General features: G+C 36.1%; 1 protein-coding gene across 4 annotated transcripts; it reads left to right on the top strand.

Annotated features, from left to right (window-relative positions):
- Positions 1 to 996: 996 nt before the first annotated feature.
- On the top strand, positions 997 to 20,856 carry ZFAND1 (zinc finger AN1-type containing 1). 4 transcript variants are annotated; one of them, XM_055286623.2, is made up of 8 exons: positions 997 to 1,121; positions 3,986 to 4,028; positions 4,930 to 4,969; positions 7,103 to 7,230; positions 7,322 to 7,413; positions 8,205 to 8,326; positions 19,076 to 19,231; positions 19,329 to 20,856. In XM_055286623.2, the coding sequence occupies exons 1-8, from the start codon at positions 1,067 to 1,069 to the stop codon at positions 19,497 to 19,499; spliced, it is 807 nt and encodes a 268-aa protein (XP_055142598.1). In that variant the 5' UTR covers positions 997 to 1,066; the 3' UTR covers positions 19,500 to 20,856. The 4 variants fall into 4 exon arrangements, with proteins under 4 accessions (XP_055142598.1, XP_063499429.1, XP_063499430.1 ...); XM_063643359.1 differs by having other exon boundaries at positions 1,025 to 1,121; positions 19,305 to 20,856; XM_063643360.1 differs by having other exon boundaries at positions 1,033 to 1,099.
- Positions 20,857 to 21,118: the final 262 nt, after the last annotated feature.

Raw genomic sequence — 21,118 nt, 5'->3', positions numbered from 1 at the left:
TACCCCACCCAGCAGTACCTCTCCTTCAGTACCTTTGCAGTGGCTCACCAGGCACCTAATACTCCCCTACATCCCAGTGGAATCCCATAAGCTTTCTTCAGGTAGTTGTGCTAAATGAGTGTAGGGTTCTCTGAGGAACTCTGTAAGGTTCAGTACACATTCAAGGGCTCAGGAGTTAAGACTATTTTTTCCCCCTACCAGAATTAAAAAAAAAAAAAGGACAAGATAAAGAAATATTAACTTTTTAAAAAGCCTGATGACTGTTTTGCAAGGGGCATGTATGTTACACTATATAATCAAGTAACACTGGTTAAGGGATGGCTCAGGAATTGAATAACCCATGTCTGTCTCTTTTGCTTGATTATTGCAACACCGTGTGCCCAGCACTGTTCTGGTTCCTGGAGTTCTATTAACTTTTTAAAAAAATAAATAAAAGACAATTCCTGTGAAGCCGTTGCTGATTCTGGTGGCAGTATGCAGGGAATCGCGGTACGCAATCGTCCAGAAAGGCAGGTGGGCATTTCTTTTTCTTTTTCTTTTTTTGAGACGGAGTTTCGCTCTTCTTGCCCAGGCTGGAGTGCGATGGTCCAATCTCGGCTCACTGCGACCTCCGCCTCCCAGGTTCAAGCGTTTCTCCTGCCTCAGTCTCCCGAGTAGCTGGGATTACAGGCATGTGCCACCACGCCCAGCTAATTTTGCGTTTTTAGTAGAGACGGGGGTTTCTCCACACTGGTCAGGTTGGTCTCGAACTCCTGATCTCAGGTGATCCTCCCGCCTCGGCCTCACAAAGTGCTGGGATTACAGGCCTGAGCCACCGCGCCCGGCTGCAGGTAGGTATGTCTTTAAGGACTAGGCGAGAGGCCTTCCGCTCCGAGAAGAACGCTCACAGAACAGTGGCCTTTCCTGGTCACGGCGAATGCACCTAGGACAAATTGCACAGCTGGTTTCCGGGCCCCGCCCCCACCTGTAGACTCCGCCTCTGGGTCCGCCACTCTCCCGTCAGGCGCCGCGCGCGCTCATTGCCCCGCCCCTCAGGCTGTGCCCCGCCCTTTGCGGCGCCGGAGAGATGGCGGAGTTGGACATCGGGCAGCACTGCCAGGTGGAGCACTGCCGGCAGCGAGGTGATCGGGGAACTTCCAGCCCCCATCCCCGGCCGCGGGAGACCAGGGCTCCGCTTTGGCTCCGCGGATGGTGGCGGCGGGTGAAGGGAGGCCACAAGGCTGGGCAGGGCCTGAGGAGCGGGGTGGGAGCGTTTCTTCTGGGGCTGCAGTGAGATCGGTTGGTGTAGGTTTTTTTTTCGCCGTTAGTCTTTGAAATGACGTGTGGTCTCCTTGGAAGGAAGCCATGCAATTCCTGAAAACGTACCTTGCAGTGTTCATTTTGGTGTTCGAGTGTGCCGTGTCCGAGCAGTGCACGAAGCCCACTGCTGGGTCGCGTGGCGCACACTTACTCTGCTGAGCGCGGTATGGGGACTCGTAGGTTTGGTCTGGGACTATTATCTTTTGGCTTTGCCACTGCGACCTACGGCCAGCTACTTTCCCAAACTTTTTGTTTACTTATCTGGTACGTAGCTGCCAGGAGGAGTTGGGCGAGATCAACTAGCCCAACTAGTGTTCACGTGGTTGTGTGTCCGGAAGAAGGCCCTTCCTTAGCTTTTTATCAAATTCTCAAAGGCATCCTGATCCTCACATTATTCCACCAAATGGTCATCATGCTTTCCCAGCTCTGTCATTCCCTGATTCTCATTATTATTGTTTGAACAAACATTTACAGATTATTGATTTTGGTGCTTGGACCACATAAGGGTGTAAACTACAGTTTTTTACACAGAAGACCTTTCCAACTAGTAAGCTGCGTTTTAGAGAGAATTAGTTAATAATATGGCAGTGGGTTCTCCCCATTGCACTGAGAGACCTTGGGATATACCTAGTCCAAGGTAATGTGGCACTGGCTTCAGGATGCCATACACCTGGAAAAGGCAAGTTTTGAAGCATTAGAACCACACAGACTGCTCAGTCGTTGTTACTAGGTTTCACACTTTACATAAGGTAGCAAACAGGTTTAATCTCCCCTTGCAACTCCAGTCATTGGTATCAAGTACCTGAATTATTGTGCCAAAGACTCTCAGATTTAGCCCAGTTTCAGTGGAGTTCCATAATTGATTCGTGATTTCTACTGTGGGAATGCGTGATAGGACAGGTGACACAATCCCTTCTAGGTTCTTGTTACTTATAGCCCTCTATCTATATATCTTTCACCACTGGCTGTAATAACAAGCCAGTGTGACTTTTTTCATGTGGAAGCTTAGCCATTTGGGTTTTGACTGTAAATTACGTGTGTCTATGCCTGATCCTCCGCTAGTGAGTCCAATACACATTATATGCCATTCATGACATAGTTCATTTTCCTTTCTGGCTATATATGTCTTTAGTGTCAACTGAGATGAGGCCAGGCCTATCTGTTTGGGACTAGTGGAAAGCAGTTAAGATTTAGACTGCGTCAAATGTATATCCTAAATTTTATCTACCTTCTGGAGGGATTGAAGGATGGCATCAGGTGCTGGGAAATTGTCTTGACTTAACTCTTTCCCCTGGGTCCTTCTGGTTTGCATCTAATGCTTCGTTATTACAAGTCTCAAAATATTAAGCATCTCCACCCAGTCACTGCAGTATTGTTCTTTTTTGTTTGTTTGTGTGTTTTGTTTTGAGATGGAGTCTGGCTCTGTCGCCCAGGATGGAGTGCAGTGGCGTGATCTCGGCTCTGCAACCTCCGCCTCCTGAGTTCAAGCGATTCTCATGCCTCATCCTCTTGAGTAACTGGGATTATAGGCATGAACCACCACGCCCAGCTAATTTGTGTGTGTGTGTGTGTGTGTGTGTGTGTGTGTGTGTGTGTGTGTTTATTTTTTAGTAGAGATGGGGTTTCGCCATGTTGGCCAGGCTGTTTTCAAACTCTTAACCTCAGGTGATCCGCCCCCCTCGGCCTCCCAAAGTGCTGGGATTACAGGCGTAAGCCACCGGGCCCGGCCCCTTGCAGTATTGTTCTGAGTTGAGTATACTCAAAAGAAGTTAATTGTTGTATTATTATTATTAATTATAGTTACTGTATTACTATTCTGATCTTTTATATATATGTCATTTGGTTTCTGTAAGTACACTGTGAGGTCGGTGTGGCATACAACATAGATACAGATATAGATACACATGCATATACACATATACATATATACACAGAAAGGATGTGCTTATATCTTTATATCTGCCTCTGTATAGACCTATCTATATCTTTCTATTTTTCTTACCCAATAATAGAGCTTTGGTTTTGTATATGTTTATTTACATACATACATAGAAACACACATATATACTTTATACTAACTGTACTATTTAGTACATCAAATTACGTATATTTGAAATACCATAAATCTTATAGGTGTATATATAAATATAAATATATTTGAATATAGTCAAGCTTTGGTGATATATATATATGTTCACACAGATATATGTTAGTACACATATATATAAATATATATATTTATTAGATATATATAAAAAATATATATCCAAAGTTTTACTGTTACGTAACTTGCCTAGCATTGTTAGATTAGTAAGCAGTGGAATCAGAATTGAATCCCAGGTTTTTAACTCCAAATGTGGAAGTTTTGCAGTATACAGTCATCAAAAACAACACCTAGTAAATCTGGGAAACAAAACAAAAAAGAAAAGGAAAACCACTAGAACTTATTTTTGTCTGACTTAGTAAAGTTACAAGTAACATCTATTAATACCTTCTGTTAATCCAATTACTTTCTGTCACTGTTATTGAGGTTGTGATTAATTTTGTTAGAGTGGTTACCTAGTGCTTGCCTACACTAGGATATTAGTCAAAATGGGAAGTTTTTCCATAGAGGTTGTCTTCTTGCTTAAGAAAACTAAATCAAAATCAGATACTGACCAGTATACACATTTTCTCTCAATTTTAGATTTTCTTCCATTTGTGTGTGATGATTGCTCAGGAATATTTTGGTAAGTTAAGTTTTCATGCAGGATTTGGGAGTAATTTTAGTGTTTATTAATATGAGGTTATTTCTGAAAAGTAGAATGATTTAAAATAATTGTTACTTTAGCCATTGATTATTGATATTCAGTACAGTTATAGGCTCTGATTACTTCTTCATATATGTGACTAATTTTTAAACTTCCAAAAATGGGGTTATGTATGTGAATTTTATATAAAAGTTATATTATTATAAGGAGAAAATAATATTCACAATATAAAGAATATGGTAAAAATCCAGTTATAATTATTGCTCTTTATTTTAATTAATAAAGTGAAAAGAGCCCAACCTATAAATGCCTTAAAATAGGAATCACAGCATTTGACTACATTAAATGCCAAGTAAAACCTGGGAATTAATCAAGAATTTTGGAAAATGGATTTTCCTTACAGTTAAACTTTAAAATGTCAAGCATTTAATTTATAAAATAGAGCAGTGAAAGAATGAATTTTTTTCAGAGTGTAATTCAGAATGATTTGTTGGAAGTAAATAAAAGTAATGTATATTTTTAAATTATTTGGAATTAGAGCACTGTTCACATTTTGCTACTCATGATCTTTTAGAAGTAAAAAGAGCTGAAATATATGTTTATATTTTCATGTATCCTAAAGCATTCAAAGTAAATGTAATTTAGGGTGGTGAATTGTTTTTACTCATATTGAAGTTGAACATTTGTGTTTTAAAACTTTTGAGACTATAGATGCTCCATCTTTAATTTATCTGACATTTCAGTTTTTTCTCATATTCAAAGTTATTAATGTAGTATGAGCATAATGTATCTTAAGAATACTGAACATTAAAGTATCGCAGATTACTGCAGTTATCTTTAAGTATGTTATTTAAATAAACACTTACTATTATTATTTAAGCCTTGAACACAGAAGCAGGGAGTCTCATGGTTGTCCCGAGGTATGTTAATATTTTTCCAATCTGATAAAATGTATTTGTATTTGTGTACTTTCATTCAGAATTTGATTAGATTTAAAGCCAGTCAGTATCACAGATTAAAGTTTGGCATACTAAACTGATTAGGTAAAGAGGCTTTTGCTTCATTTATATTATTTTCCTTTGTTTGAAAGAAAAATTGTTTTACTTGGTATTTGTAAATTTTTATCCTCATAATTCTTATTCCTTAACATTTGTTTAGGTAGCCTACTTACAGCGTAAGGCTATATATTTATTTGTTTGTTTGTTTTGTTTGGTTTTGTTTTTTTGAGATGGAGTTTTACACTTGTTGCCCAGGCTGGAGTGCAGTGGCGCGATCTCAGCTCACTGCAACCTCCACCTCCTGGGTTCAAGTGATTCTCCTGGCTCAGCCTCCCTAATAGCTGGGATTATAGGCACGTGCCACCACGCCCGACTAATTTTTGTATTTTTAGTAGACATGGGGTTTCACCATGTTGGCCAGGCTCATCTCAAACTCCTGACCTCAGGTGATCCACCCGCCTTGGCCTCCCAAAGTGCTGGGATTACAGGCATTAGCCACTGTGCCCAGCCAAGGCTATATATTTATAAATGTCCTCCTTATATATTCCTTTCAGTTCACTGTGTTCTTCACTGCTGTGTTCATTTTCACTGATGCCTGCTGATAGGATCTGTGGTAGTAAATCATTCTGGCTCAGTCAGCCTAAGACAACCAGGAAGAAACCTATAGTCTAATAAAATTCCTACCCTAATTTTGCACAAATCATAAGTTAAGAAAGGTCTGGCAAATAGAAGTCAAAATATTACCCTTATTACTGGTAAAGATAAGTTGGTTGATGAAGCTCAGCATAGAGCCAAATGGGTTTGCAAAGAAAATCCAGAATTAGGCAGACTTGCCCAGCAGTCACAGTAGTACTGGACCAGGTTAGGCTTTCTCCCTGAAGGCAGTTCAACTCCAAGAGGAGGAGAGAAAGCTAAGCCCACCATGTTCAATGCGTTCTAACACTTTTCAGTGGACATTTATTCCTGCCCACCATTTACCAAGTACTTTACCAAATATTTTCACATCTGTTCTCTCAGTTATAGAAAGTTGTTAAAGTTACATGAGGTTCAGTTGAAATCTGATTCTTTCGAATTTAAATGATCGTCAAAATCTGACTCTTTGAAGTTTACATGATCTATTTGAGGAAAATTTAAATTACCTAGCATGTTGATTTTATGCAGCATTAATTGGAGGAAATATTCAGTCATACAATAAAACTTACTGATGTTTCTTGCAGTTTATAAATCTATCCTGTGTTTTCTTTTTTCTTAGGATATAATTTGATTTCTCTGAATTTCTTAGGATATAATTTGATTTGTCTCTCATTAATTAAATACTGAAACATCATTAGGCCATTGCAACAAGCTCAAAAAGATACTTAAGTTAATTCTAACAAGATGTAACTATTATTTATAAAAAGGAATTCCCTTTGGTTGTAGTTTTCAAGCAATTATTTCCCTGCGTTTACTCATCTTTAGAAACCTGGTTTGTTAATACTCAGAATAGCCTGGCTGATCTAGATTTTTTTTTTTTTTTAGTCTTATAAAATCTTTTCTTCCTGTGGTGGAATATTTGCTGGTAATAAAAATATGAAATAGGGCATAGAGAATAATATCTGATTATGAAAACTGTCTTTAACCTTTTATCTTACGAATAAATAAATATTTTTAAGTGTTTTATTCTCTGAGTTAAGTGTTTCATCTCCTAAAATTAGTGTGGAAATTAGGTTGACTTGCCATCTGAGGGTTGATGAGATAATTACCTGAGCATATCATGGGGGCATCTTTGTATGAGACTGTTACAAAGCAGGTTAAAATTATAGAGCGTAATTAAATAGTCATTTCAACTTGACTTAGAAGACAAATATACCACAGTAGGAAAATTATGAAAATGTGGAACAGTCAGCATAGTAATCATTTGTCACACAAAACATTCATTGTAATCTGTATGTGAGAGTAAGTAACTTGCTCTAATAAGTTTAAGCAAAAATAATATGAATGCTGCCTTCTAGAATAGACACATTGATTTGGTTTAGGTCTGAAATGTAATATATTTCCTCCTTTTTGCGTTTTCAGGTGACTGTAATCAATGAGAGACTGAAGACGGATCAACATACATCTTTCCCATGCTCATTCAAAGACTGTGCTGAGAGAGAACTTGTGGCAGTTATATGTCCTTATTGTGAGAAGAATTTTTGCCTGAGGTGATTGATCACTTAGGCTGTTCACACTTTGTATATCTGTTTAAGTCCTATAAAAACACATGAACTAGTGTCACTCTTCTGTTGCTCATAGACACCGTCATCAGTCAGATCATGAGTGTGAAAAACTGGAAATCCCAAAGCCTCGAATGGCTGCCACTCAGAAACTTGTTAAAGATATTATTGGTAAGTATCTAGAAAACGTGTTTTGTTGCTTTCCTAGTTCCAGAGCTCCTGCTTCTTATGCCTACTTTCCAGTTATGGGAGGCATCATTAATAGCCCCACTGGTATTCGTATTAACATGTATTTTTTTTTTTTTTTTTATTAACATGTATTTTGATGATATTCTTGTGACAGTATTTCTTACGAGGTCTACCTGACCAATGAAAATTCGGAAATTATTTGGAGGTACTCCACCATAAGTACTTATCTCTTTTGCTGAGCCACTTAGATTTGCTAGTTAACCATCGGGCTAGAAATGGTATTCATGAGATTGAAGTAGTCAGCTGCTTTCTCTGCAGACTAAACTCTAAGCCTAGTCAGCTGTGCTGTGAATGCTGCTGATAATGAGATACCAAGAATGAATGTATCTGTGACTTAAATCAGTCTCCCTGCCAGTATGTTAGCTCAGAATTTTTATTCCATATTAAGGATAGTACCTTTATTAAAATCTTGCATAACCAAATCTTAAGGTTGTCTGTAGAAGCATTAATGACTGCTTTAGGTTAAATAGGCTTAAGTTGGAAAGAAGCACATTATAGTTAATTTTTTGATGTGGAGATTGCTTAGATCAATCTCAATGATATTTTTCCATTGACCATGTAAATACAATAGCTATACAATGAATGTGGTCTCTGTATATCTCTCTTGTGTGTAATTTATATATGTTTCAGGGCCATAATTAATAAGTGTTTTATAATAAAACTCTTATTTGTAATGTGAAAGTTTTATGTGATTACGTGCTTACACTTCTTAGATTCCAAGATAGGAGAAACAGCAAGTAAACGACGGAAAGGTGCCAAAAATAGTGAAACAGCTGCAAAGGTTGCATTGATGAAATTAAAGATGCATGCTGATGGCGATAAGTCAGTACCACAGGTTAGTCTTAGAGATTTTTTAAAACACAAAAATTTCAAATATAGTTGAAGTCCTCTTTGTATTCCTCCTTCCCATCAATTAACAACTAACCTAAACTTGATATGTATCATTCTTAATGTTGCATGGTATATGTCCGCATAAATAATACATAGTTTTATGAGTTTTTTCACTGTATAGACATGACAGTGAACCATATGTATCCTTCTTCGAGTTGTTGTTTTTTTCTTTTTCCCCCACTTGGGATGTGCTGTTAACATTTATCCACACTGAGACATTTAGTCAACAAAATTCAGATTTTTTTTCAATTTTTTGCTATTATAAACTGTCTATGGTGACCATTCTTGTGTATATGTAGAAGAGTTTCTCTAGGACTGTTCCTTTAAAACTTCACAAAATCAGTTATTTTATATAACAACCCAATGTATCTATACATACCTTAACACAGTTGAGTGGTACTTACCCTTAATATGTGTTATATTATGATATTTGTTATTCTATTTTAAAGATTGTTAGTCAGAACCTATTAGGTTGAATTTCCAACCCCTGATGGATTGAGACTACTGTTTAAAAAAATGCTACTTTAGGGAATATACCTAGAAATAGAAAACCTGGATTATGGGCTTTGCTGATCTTCAGCTTTACTAGATATGGTCAACTTCCTGTTGTCAGTGGTTGTACTCATTTGTCTCTTTCTATTAGTTCTTTCAACCATGTCTATTTCTGACCATTTATTCCTTCGTAAAAATTTTAGGATCACTTTGCCCTGTTCTGTGAAATTATGATTTTGATAGGAATTATGCTGAATTTTAGATTAGAGACAGTTGACATCTTTAGAATTTTGACTCTTGTCATCTATGTCTATGGTATATCTTTCCAACTTTTCTTTAGGTTTTTTTTTTATGTGTAATTATAGAAGTAACATTCTATAATGCTTACCATAAATATTTATATACCTTTTCTTAGTTTTATTCTTAGACTCTTTATAATTTTTGCTGTCATTGTAAATAATACCTTTTTAAAAAAATTATATTTTCCTAACTAATTATTGTTGGTTAATGTTATGTTGCCCTTCTATCCAGCAAGTAAATTCCTAATAGTTCCCATATTTTGTAGATTTTCTGGCCTATTTTCTGTGTAGTCATATCTTCTCCAAATGCCAATTTTTGTGGATTTTTTCTGCAGATTTTCTCTTCTCTTTTGTTCATTATCATTGCTTGTCTTAATGTTGAGCTCTTCAGAACAATGTTGAATAATATGGGCAATAGAAGGAATCTTCATCATGTTTCTGACTTTAATGCAAGTGTATCTAAAGTTTCATCAAGTATTAGATATACTGTAAATTTGTGTAAGTAGCCTTTTTCTTGATACTATTTCTTTCTATTCCTAGTTTGCTAGGAATTTACATTATGAATGGATATTAAACTTTACTGTAAATTTTTTTCTTACATCTAGTAAGATGATCATTTTTTCTTCATCAATGTAATAAATTTCATCGATCAGTTTTTCTCTCGTTAGATCATCAAATATTCCAGGATAAATCACTTGACTCTGGTATATAATTCTTTTAAAATGCACTGAGAAATTGATTTGCTAACATATTATTTAGTGTGTTAGTGACATTAATAGCAAGATTATGCTCAAAAATTAGTTGAGTAGCTTTCTCTTGTCTATTCTTTGAGGTTGTTGTAGAGGGTGGGAATTATTTGTTCTTGAAGGTTTGGTAGCACTCAGCTGTAGTAACTCTTGGAGAATTTCGAATACTATTCCAAAGTGTTACATCTTGCTTTATCTGTATAATCTATTTCTTATGAAGTGAATTTTGGTAAATATTTTTCCAAAAAACTGTTTGATGTAGATTTTTCAGTTTCTTATGGTCAAGTTGTTCAAGTTATTCTGTTATACTTCAGAATCTCTATGTGTCTTTAGTCGTTCTACTTCTTTCTTAATATTTTTCATTTGTACTTTTCCTTCTTTCCCCTTTAGACAGAACAGCTAGAAGTTTATCCTTATTTTTTCTTAGTGTTTTCAAAGAACCATGATTTGGATTTAAAGACCTCTGTGTTTTGTTTTCTGTTTCACTAATTTTTGCTTTTATATGATTTCCTTCTGCTTTGTTTAGATTTTTCTCTGATGTCCTTTTTCCAGCCTTTCACATAGAATGGTAATTTATTTTATTTTTGTTTTGTTTTGAGACAGAGTCTCGCTCTGTCGCCCAGGCTGGAGTGCAGTGGTGCGATCTCAGCTCACTGCAACCTCCATCTCCCGGGTTCAAGTGATTCTCCTGCCTCAGCCTCCTGAGTAGCTGAGATTACAGGCGTGCACCACCACACCCGGCTAATTTTTGTATTTTTAGTAGAGATGAGATTTCACCATGTTGGTCAGGCTGATCTTGACCTCCTGACCTCATGAACCACCCTCCTTGGCCTCCCAAAGTGCTGGGATTACAGGCATGAGCCACCGCGCCTGGCAGTTTATTTTTAATATACTTGTTTAGGTGTAACAGTATACTTGTTTGGTGTCTTCATTTTGATACCATTTCAAACACAGGCAAGTTACAAACATAGTACACATAACTTTTCCATATTCTTTACCCAATTGTACCAATTATTTATATTTTGTCCTGTTTGCTTTATCATCTGCTGTCTCTCTCTGTCTATATGTACCATATGTATATGTGTGTATTTAATTTTTGGTCCACTTGATTTATCACTTTCTCAGGTTAAAATCTCCTACTATGGATGTAGTTTTGCTAATTTTTTTATATAACTCTAATGGTTTGTAGAGTTATGTATTATCAAGTGCATAGAATTTCTTCAGTGTTATATGTTCTTTATGTATTTTGCCTTTAACCCTATGTTTAATTGTAATATTGTTTCACTAGCTTTCTTTTGGTGAAAATTTAGCAAGTATGTAATTTTTTCACCCCTTTATATTTCAACTTTTTTTGTTGTTTTGTTTTAGGGTGTCTCTTGTAAGCAGCATATAGCTGGACTTTGTTTTTTTTAAACCAGTTTGATAGTATCTCTGTTTTGTAGGTGAGTTGAATCCTTTCTTGTTTATGGTGGTCATTGGTGTATTTGAACATATTTCTTCCATCATATATTTTCTGTTCATCACCCTTTTTCTTTGACTCTTTCCTTTTGTATTGAATTTGTTCTGATGGCTTAGAAACAATTGATTACAGTTTTCTTATTTTATTGACTACCCCTGATATTTTCCTTTTTTGAAATTTTATCTGATTTTTTAAAATTGCAAAGGTAGTATAAGCTTTTAACAAGTATAACTATCAAAAGATGCATATGGAGAAAAAACATACACGCTCCTGTGTCTCTCATCCATTTCCATCCTCTAAAGCAGCGGTTCTTAACTGAAAGCAGTTTTGCTCCCTAAGGGGACATTCAGCAATGTCTGGAGACATTTTTAGTTGTCACAGTTGGGAATGGGGTGCTACTGGTATTTAGTTGGTAGAGGCCAGAGATGCTGTTAAATTCATACATTGTAGAGGACAAGGCCGACAGCAGAGAATTTTTTCTTGACCTAAAATGTAAATAGTGACAAAGTTGAGAAGACCTGCTCTCAAGTATTCAGTAATACTTGCATTACTTTGCAATTCTTCTATTACTTAAAACATAACAGTAAAAACTTCTACAAGACTTACTTTGAGGCAATTTTCTAACGTATTTCATCCTTGCAACAAGTTTATAAGGTATACGCTATTAACTCTTACCCAAAAAGAGAAACATTCTATTAACATAGCTAGTAAGTGGAGAACTACGAATTGAAACTAGTCTGGTTTCACAAACCATCTCCTTCACACACTTAACAATATATCATAAAGCATTCTATAAGTTTGTAGATAAAAGTTTTTCCCTTTATTATTAGTGTTTGTGTATGTATATAGATATACTAGAGATATATGTGGGTGTCTATGTGTTTATATATACATACATGTATAATATATACATGTGTATTGTATCCATGTATATACATATATGTGTAAGTATTATATGTGTGTGTATATCATTTTACATAAATGAAAATGTATTGTACTTGTGTATGTGTGCAAAGGCATAAAGAATATTTTTCTGTCATTATTTTATAAAAATGGTATCATTCATTTAGTCAACACGCTTAAAAAAAAATACTTTCTATATACCAAGCCCTGAAAATACAGTAGTGAATAAAACAGAATCCCTTCTGCCCTTATGAACCCAGAGTTCCTGGAGTTTATATGCCACTTGGCTGAGACAGATAATAAATATATAATAGTTCGTGTAGTGATTAGGGCTATAAATAAAACTAAAGCAGGTTTGGGGTAGATTATGTATCGTTCTCTCATTAATGCCTAGTAGAAATTCCCTCAAGTGAGTTGGTGTGGCCCTACATCATTTTCTTTGCAAACTGCGTTCTCTTCTGTGGTGTGGGTGTACTGTGGCTTATTTTGTCATTTTTCAATTAATGAGCATTCACTTTGTTTCCAGTTTGGCTGCTGTGCTAAGTAGCCTGTGTGGTACTTTTCTTTCTGTGAGATAAATTCCGAAGAGTGTGTTTGCTGTGTCAAATGGTACACATATTTTAAATTTTAATAAAAATTGTCAAACAACTTTACAAAGAAATTACAATTCACATTTCTAATCAAACTTCATTGACGGATTGCCTATACTAAGCATGGTTTTGTGGCTCTAGTTTTTTAATCACCTTTAGTACTTACAACTCTTCTGAGATATATTTTTATCCTAATTTCACGGATGAGTAATCTGGAGTTAAGTATTTTTAAGAGCACTAACTTGCTAAGAGCCTGCCCATCTAACCAGTTCCGTATACTGCCTCTTGTGGCCAAACATGAGAGTACCCTTTTTCTCCATGGTGTCCAGTAGCTATTAGCATTCTTTTTAATATTTTACAGTCTGGTGGCTATAAAAAGATATTTCATAATTGCTTTAATTTGTATTTTCCTGACTACTATTCAGTTTGGACAACTTTCAATATGTTTTTTAGGCATTTGGATTTGCCCTTCTCTGAATTGTTAGTGAATATCCTTTGATCATTTTTCTTTTGGGATATTTTTCTTTTTATTTTGTTTGGTCACCTTGTAGGAGCTCTTAGACTATAAAAGACATTAATCCTTTGTCTATAATCATTATTTGTAAATTGTTTTTCTAATCTATCAATGTATTGATATTACTTATATTTCTAATTGACATAGCAATATTTTACATTTACATTTTCCAAGTTCTGTCTTTTCTTTCATTCCTGTTGTGGTTTTCCTTTGGGTTTTGTGGGTGTGTTTGTTCTGTTTTGCATTAGCGTCTTTTTTTTTTTTTTTTTTTTTTTTTTTTGACGGAGCTTTGCTGTTGTTGCCCAGTCTGGAGCGCAATGATGCAATCTCAGCTCACTGCAATCTCTGCCTCCCAAGTTCAAGCAATTCTCCTGCCTCAGCCTCCTGAGTAACTGGGATTACAGGCATGTGCCCATGTGCCACCATACCCGGCTAATTTTTGTATTTTTAGTAAAGACAGGGTTTCACCATTTTGGTCAGGCTGGTCTGGAACTCCTGACTTCAGGTGAGCTGGGATTATAGGCGTGAGCCACTGCGCCCGGCTTGTTTTGGATTAATCTTTAATCCACCTGTTTTTTTTGTTAGCATATGATGTGAGCTAAGGGCTTAATTTTATTTTCTTCCAGTTGTTCAGGTAGTTTTGCCACCACTGATTATTTAATAAGTTATCTATGTTTTATTGGATTGAAATACCAAAATACCACCTTCATGAAAAGTTGGACATTTTATTTCTGTATATGGATTTATTTCTTAATTTTCTATTGCAGTCTTATTTATTTTTTACTCATAAGTTAATATGAAATTGATTTGGTACAATAGCTTTATAGAATGTTCTATATCTGATCATGCAAGTCCCATCCATATTTTTCCATTTTTTTCTTAGTATTTTTATTAGCATTTATTTATCCATCTGAATGTTATGATTATTATATCCAGATTTTTTAAAATACCACTCTTAGGATTTATAGGTTATCATAATGGGGCAACGCTGTGAATAACAGACTTCAGCATAGCCTGTTAAAGAAGCTAGACTCTTTAAAAGCAAAATGTGGAAACTGAGAGTATGATTATAAAAAGCAACAGATAGCACAGCATAGTCTTAGACAGAAATGTGGCTTCCTACATCCCTTCATGTTTCCCACAAGGATGTGATGAGTGAATATTGCCTGGAGGAAGTGAGGATTTGACCATTTATTTGAAGGCCCCTTTGCCATTCTCCTGGAGATTTTATACCATCTTGGCCTCCTTTTTTATGTCCTGAGGATTCCAGCCCCTTTCCTGCTCCTAAGCTTCCAGTAATTCATGCAAAACATCTTTAATGAATACCTGAGTGGGTTCTATGAAGTTAGGTGAAGTACAGTTCAAATTCCCAGCAGTATCTACTAGCAAGTCTAGGCTTTTGGCCTGACTCAGAACCATTCCTGAAGGATTCACATTGGATTTGCTTTATATGCTATACATTAATTTTGGAAGAAATGACATTTTTATGACATTGTCTTTCTGTAAAGACCTTATATGTCTTTATTTATTCAGATGTTTTATTCCCTTCTGTAACATTTCATATTTTTTTCTTTTATGTTGTATTCCTTATTTTCATTGCTATTTTATGGTTTTTGTTTAGGTTGAGAACAGAATATTTTCCCCACTTCTATTGCCAAGTACTTATTGCTAATAAAGAGAAAAAAAATCTTCAGTTCTGTATACTCATATTATTCAGCTACATCACCAAAATCTTTTATTATTTTTAGAAGTTTTTTCTACTAGTGTTTTTTAATTTTCTAGTTAAAAATTATACCTCATTAACAAATAAGAATAGCTTTAATTTTTTTCAATAATTATGCTCATTATTTCATTTTTCATACTACATTATCTATAATCGCCAATATAATATCCTAGAATGATAATGGTGATAACAACTATTGTGCTTACATTCTTAACGTATATAATTAAATATCAACTTTTTTCTCAAAGCCTAAAGTTAGTTGGTATTATATCCTCCTGAATACAAGCTTGAAATGCTTTATCCAGTTGACTATCTCCTATCCCATCATCTTTTTTTAACATAAAAATTAATTTTAAGTTAATAGCTATTAAAATTTACCAACACTTCTTTTTTGTTTGTTTGTTTCTCCTTCCTTAGGGCTCACTTTTATTTTTGCTAAAGTACATTCTTTAGCAGTTCATTTAATAAAGGTCTCTGATAATAAATTCTATCAGTCTTTTTTTGTTTGAACATGCCCTTATTTTGCCCTTACTTTCAGCTGGATTGTCTATTAAACTTTCTCAACACTTTTAATATACTTTGTCATCTATTATTGGAGGAACATCTGTGTCAGTCTTACTCTATGAGTAATCTATCTTTTTTGGTATCTTTTAAGATTTCTTGTGATATTTTCCAATTTCTGTGGAATGTTTCTACATGTGGATTTATTTTAATTATTCAGTTTGACACATTGTAAATTTTGACTTTTTGGAAAATTGTACTCATTTTCTCTCTAAATAGTGCTACTTCACCATTTCTTTTCTGAATCTCTTGTCGACATATTTTGGGGATCTATAATTGTTTTTGTTTTTGTTTTGAGACAGAGTCTCACTCTGTCACCCAGGCTGGAGTGCAGTGGCACAGTCTCGGCTCACTGCAGCCTCTGTTTCCCCGGTTCAAGCAATTCTTGTGCCTCAGCCTCCTGAGTAGCTGGGACTACAGGCGCGTGCCCCCACACCTGGCTAATTTTTGTATTTTTAAGAGATGAGGTTTTGCCGTGTTGGCGAGGCTGGCCTCGAACTCCTGACCTCAAGTGATCTGCCCACCTCAGCCTCCCAAAGTGCTGGGATTACAAGTGTAAGCCACCATGCCCAGCCTATAATTGCTTCTACCTTGTGTCTCTTTATGCGGTATTCTGGATGACTTCCTTGTATCCATCTTATAATAAATTAGGCCTTTTTATTGAGGATTCTAGAAACTTATCTGTAATAAATTTTGAGTGTTTTACTCCAGAAACTATTTTTTAATTTTCATTTTTTGACTTGGATCTTCATGTCTTTTATGTTTTATTTGTGCCTGTTTTGGTTTCATGACTTCTTGTTTCCTTCTTTATCTACTTATGCATCCTAACTACCTTTTTTAATGTCTTTTTAAAGTTCAGCTGTCTTCATTTGCCCCTAATGAGTTAATCTTCAGTTTGTTTTGAAATTTCAGTTACTGAATTTAACATGTTCATCTTGAATGTGAGGTTCTTCCCATATCTCTCCTTCCTCTCACTCACAGATCCCCGTCTAGCAATTTTATACTTAAGTCAGCATTCAGCAGTAACTTTAGCTGCCCTTCCTAGAGCAGAGGTCCCACACACTCCTCTGCTTCCCAGCAGGGAGCCTGACCCAGGAGCTTTATACTTATCTCCCTGTGGTGCTGTTATTTCCCACTTACCTATAAGCTGACCTCCTCCTCTTCTGGAGCCCTGAAAGCCTGTGGCTTAGCCAGCCTCTCACTTTGCATTTCTGTTTCATTTTTGATCCTCATACATAATTTATCTTTTTTTTTTAAAAAAAGATAAAGCTATGTCTTATTAATTTTCTCTTTCTATATTTATCTTCTTGCTACTTTCTTTTTGGAGCAAGTAATATTTGATTATAGAGGTGGCTCACAGTTTGAATTTCCAGTGATTTCTTCTTTTTTCTTTTAATACTTGTTACCTGTAATAGTACACCCCACTGGTCTTCAACAAATCTAAATTCCTTAGTGCTGAGATGGGAATTGTGTTGAATTTGTTATTTCTCAGAATAATTGTGATCTTTCCTCCACAAGTTAGAGATGCTCCAGTTATGCCAAAATTTTTGTTTTAGCAAGAATTGACCTGTAAAGCCAGCACTTTTTTTTTTTTTTTTTTTTGAAACAGAGTCTCGCTCTGTCGCCCAGGCTGGAGTGCAGTGGCGCAGTCTCGGCTCACTGCAAGCTCCGCCTCCCGGGTTCACGCCATTCTCCTGCCTCAGCCTCTCCGAGTAGCTGGGACTACAGGCGCCCGCCACCACGCCCGGCTAATTTTTTTTTGTATTTTTAGTAGAGACGGGATTTCACTGTGGTCTCGATCTCCTGACCTCGTGATCCGCCTGCCTCGGCCTCCCAAAGTGCTGGGATTACAAGTGTGAGCCACCGTGCCCGGCCAAAGCCAGCACTTTTAAAAAGCAGTTTTTAGGAATCAGTGAAGATCAAAGTCCAAGCCTTTTGCTCCTACTCATTCTTTCCTGCTTTTTTTTTTTTTTTTTTAAATAGGGTCTTACTCTGTTGCCCTGGCTGGAGTACAGTGGCATGTTCACCACTCATTGCAGCCTCGACCTTCTTGGGCTTAAGTGATCCTCCCACCTCAGCCTCCAAAGTAGCTGGGACTACCAGCACACACCACTATACCCAGCTATTTTCTGTGCTTATTGTAGAGATGGAGTTTTACCATGTTGCCCAGGCTGGTCTTGAACTCCTGGGCTGAAGCAATTTGCCTGCCTCGACCTCCCAAAGTGCTGGGATTATAGGCATGAGCCATCATGCTCAGCCATCCATTTGTTAATTAGGCAAGAAAATACAATATAAGGAGAGGACAGATAAGATATAAAATATTAGAGAAATCCTTTCCAAGTCCTTTCTTTTGTTGATAAGATACTTGGGGTTTGGAGGTCTTTTTCTATCTTTTTTTTTTTTAATGTTTCCTTGTTCTGAAAAGTCCTTCTGTCTAAATACATAGTGAGGTCTTTCACACAAAAATAAATGTTATATGTGTCAGAAATCTTTGAATTGCAAGTGACAGAAACTTGATTCCAACTAGTAAAATCAAAACAAACTTTTTCCCTCATATAATGGGGAATAATGAATTGATCTGGTCTTAGGGGATGAATTCAGGAACTCAGATTATGTTGAAAGAGCTCATCTGTTTTCTTGTTATTTCTCTTTCTATATTGACCTCATTTTTTCCCATTTGAGGAAACTTTTTCCATATTGGTTCAGGAATGGCTGTTAGGTGACGGGGTTCGCTGTAGGCAACTCCAGGTTTAATTTGATAAAACTTAAGAAAAAATAAGGAGAGGCCAGGTGTGGTGGCTCACTCCTGTAATCCCAGCACTCTGAGAGGCCGAGGCGGGTGGATCACCTGAGGTCAGGAGTTCAAGACCAGCCAGAACAACATGGTGAAACCCCGTCTCTAGTAAAAGTGCAAAAATTAGCTGGGCATGGTGGCGTGTGCCTGTAATCCCAGATACTCAGAGGCTGAGGCATGAGAATCACTTGAACCCTGGAGGCGGAGGTTGCAGTGAGCCAAGATCGCGCTATTGCACTCTAGCCTTGGCAACAAGAGCGAAACTCCCTCTCATAAATAAATAAATAAATAAATAAATAAATAAATAAATAAATAAGGAGAGTGCTCTTTGTCTCCTAAGCTGTTGAACATAAAATCCCAGGAACAGACCGTGACTGGCCTAACTTAGGCCACATGCCTGTCTTTGCACAGATCACCCTGGCCAGGGTCTTGGTCCTATGCCCATGCATATATGTGTATTTTTGGCTACTGTGATTGGTATTCCAAATAGCAGATACCTTGTTAGAAGGTAATTCTGCTCTGACCAGAAGAAGAGAGGAAGGATTGGCACCAGACAAAAACTGATGTCTATTTTGTCTATGTAATGGTTGTTTTAACTTTTTCTTTTTACAGACAGAAAGAATTTACTTTCAGGTTTTCTTACCTAAAGGGAGCAAAGAGAAGAGGAAAGCAATGTTCTTTTGCCACCGATGGAGCATTGGAAAGGCCATAGACTTTGCCGCTTCTCTAGCCAGGCTTAAAAATGACAATAACAAATTAACAGCTAAGGTAACATCTCATTATAATAATATTTCTATAAAGGTTTTATGATGCTCCTTTCAAGCATGCTTATTTATTACAGTATGACTTACTTCTCCCTTCACAGAAATTAAGGCTGTGTCACATTACTTCAGGAGAAGCCTTACCCTTGGATCATACTTTGGAAACCTGGATTGCTAAGGAGGATTGTCCTTTATATAATGGTGGAAATATAATCTTGGAATATCTTAATGATGAAGAACAATTCTGTAAAAATGTTGAATCTTACTTGGAATAGTCATTCAAAGATTCAAGTCAGAAATCACAGGGAAAATTCTATTACATGTTTAAGTCCATTTCTTTTACTACAAATACTATTTTTGTAATTTTTAAAAGTTGCTTTTTAACTTATTTCCCCTTATGTCACATTTTAAATTATGAGTTTTCTATTAGAGTTTTTTTATTTTAAGTTTAACTGTGTACGGATCCTCAATTATTAGCAAATTCTTATATTTAATTAGCTTTCATTAGTTTATGCTGTAGTGACAACAACAAAGATGTATTTTCTGGTGGGGGATGTCAGCTGTTGATTGGCTGTGACACTGCTTTGTGTCATCTTCTCACCATGATCAAAGGTGAGGGAAGGGATCTCTTTTGGGACATTGTCATTGTTTTAGCAGAGACAGAAAGAGATGAAATACACCTCAGTTTTCTCTTAAAAGATGCATGTATCATACTTGCTTTAAGCAAGTCATGTGGCCAAGCCTAGCATCATGGAGCCAGAAAGTATAGCCTTGCTGTCTGTCTACATCATGATGTATTAATTGATATATCTACATGAATTATAGAAACTTAGAGGTCATCTTTATTCAGTCTTATAATTTTTACATGAAGAATCTTAGGCCTAGGAGGAGAAAATGATTTTCTTTCTATTACCTAACTAGATTGGGGCATATTTCGATAAAGACCCACCTCTAGTGAGATTCATCTTTTTTGTTTCTGTGACTGTATTCCACATGAGAAGAAAGATGGGATAGCTCAACTTCATTATATACCAAGGCAAAACACATGCCAAATGATGACTACATTTTACCAACAAATTTAGACGAGTATTCTCGACTAGTGTTTACTATCTGTATCCCCAAAACTACTACTATATAGACAGAATAGAAAGTATTTCTGTTTGTCCTTTTTTTGTTTTCTGTTCTAATTGTCAGGGACATACGTAGTGGCTATAGGTTTACTTAAAAGGAATAAACTTGGAATGCTCATTTGGTTTATTTCCTTTCTAATTCTTCATATTATTTTTATGTGAGGAATGGAGATAATTTCCGACTTTTATTATGTTCTCATACTTTCATTCATTAGCATAGTTATTTGAGTTCCCACTAAATGTAGGGATTTGTCTCTAATTGCCATGATTAATACAATGATGATGTGTATACATACAGGTACACCTTGTAAATATTGTGGGTTCAGTTTCAGACTACCACACAAAGCAAATATTGGAGTATATTGAGCCAGACAAATTTTTTTTGTTTCCCAGGGCATATAAAAATTATGTTTACACTATACTATAGTCTATTTAATGTGCAATAGCATTATGTCTAAAAAATGTACATAGCTTAAATAAAAAATACTTTATTGCTAAAAAATGCTAATAATCATCTGAGCCTTCAACAATTCGTAATGTTTTTGCTGATGGAGGGTCTTGCCTAATTTCAATAGCTGCTGACTGATTGGGGCGGTAGTTACAGAAGGTTGGGGTGGCTGTGACAACTTCTTAAAATAAGACCACAATGAAGTTTGCCACATTGATTGACTCTTCTTTTCATGAAAGATTTCTGTGTAGCATGCAATGCTTTTGATAGCATTTTTTCCTGAGTAGAACTTCTTTCAAAATTGAAGTCAATCCTC

Source organism: Symphalangus syndactylus, chromosome 7 (assembly GCF_028878055.3).
Source record: "Symphalangus syndactylus isolate Jambi chromosome 7, NHGRI_mSymSyn1-v2.1_pri, whole genome shotgun sequence".
NCBI classification, from domain to species: Eukaryota; Metazoa; Chordata; class Mammalia; order Primates; family Hylobatidae; genus Symphalangus; species Symphalangus syndactylus.
The sequence above is the reverse complement of the archived record's forward strand: the minus strand, read 5'-3'. Positions and strand labels throughout refer to the sequence as shown.

Excerpts from the sequence above, each read along its gene's own strand:
- ZFAND1 (XM_063643359.1), top strand. The coding sequence starts at position 1,067 with ATGGCGGAGTTGGACATCGGGCAGCACTGCCAGGTGGAGCACTGCCGG. Across the intron at positions 4,029-4,929 it reads GATTGCTCAGGAATATTTTG|CCTTGAACACAGAAGCAGGG; the intron begins GTAAGTTAAGTT and ends TTATTATTTAAG. Across the intron at positions 19,232-19,304 it reads ATAACAAATTAACAGCTAAG|TATGACTTACTTCTCCCTTC; the intron begins GTAACATCTCAT and ends TATTTATTACAG.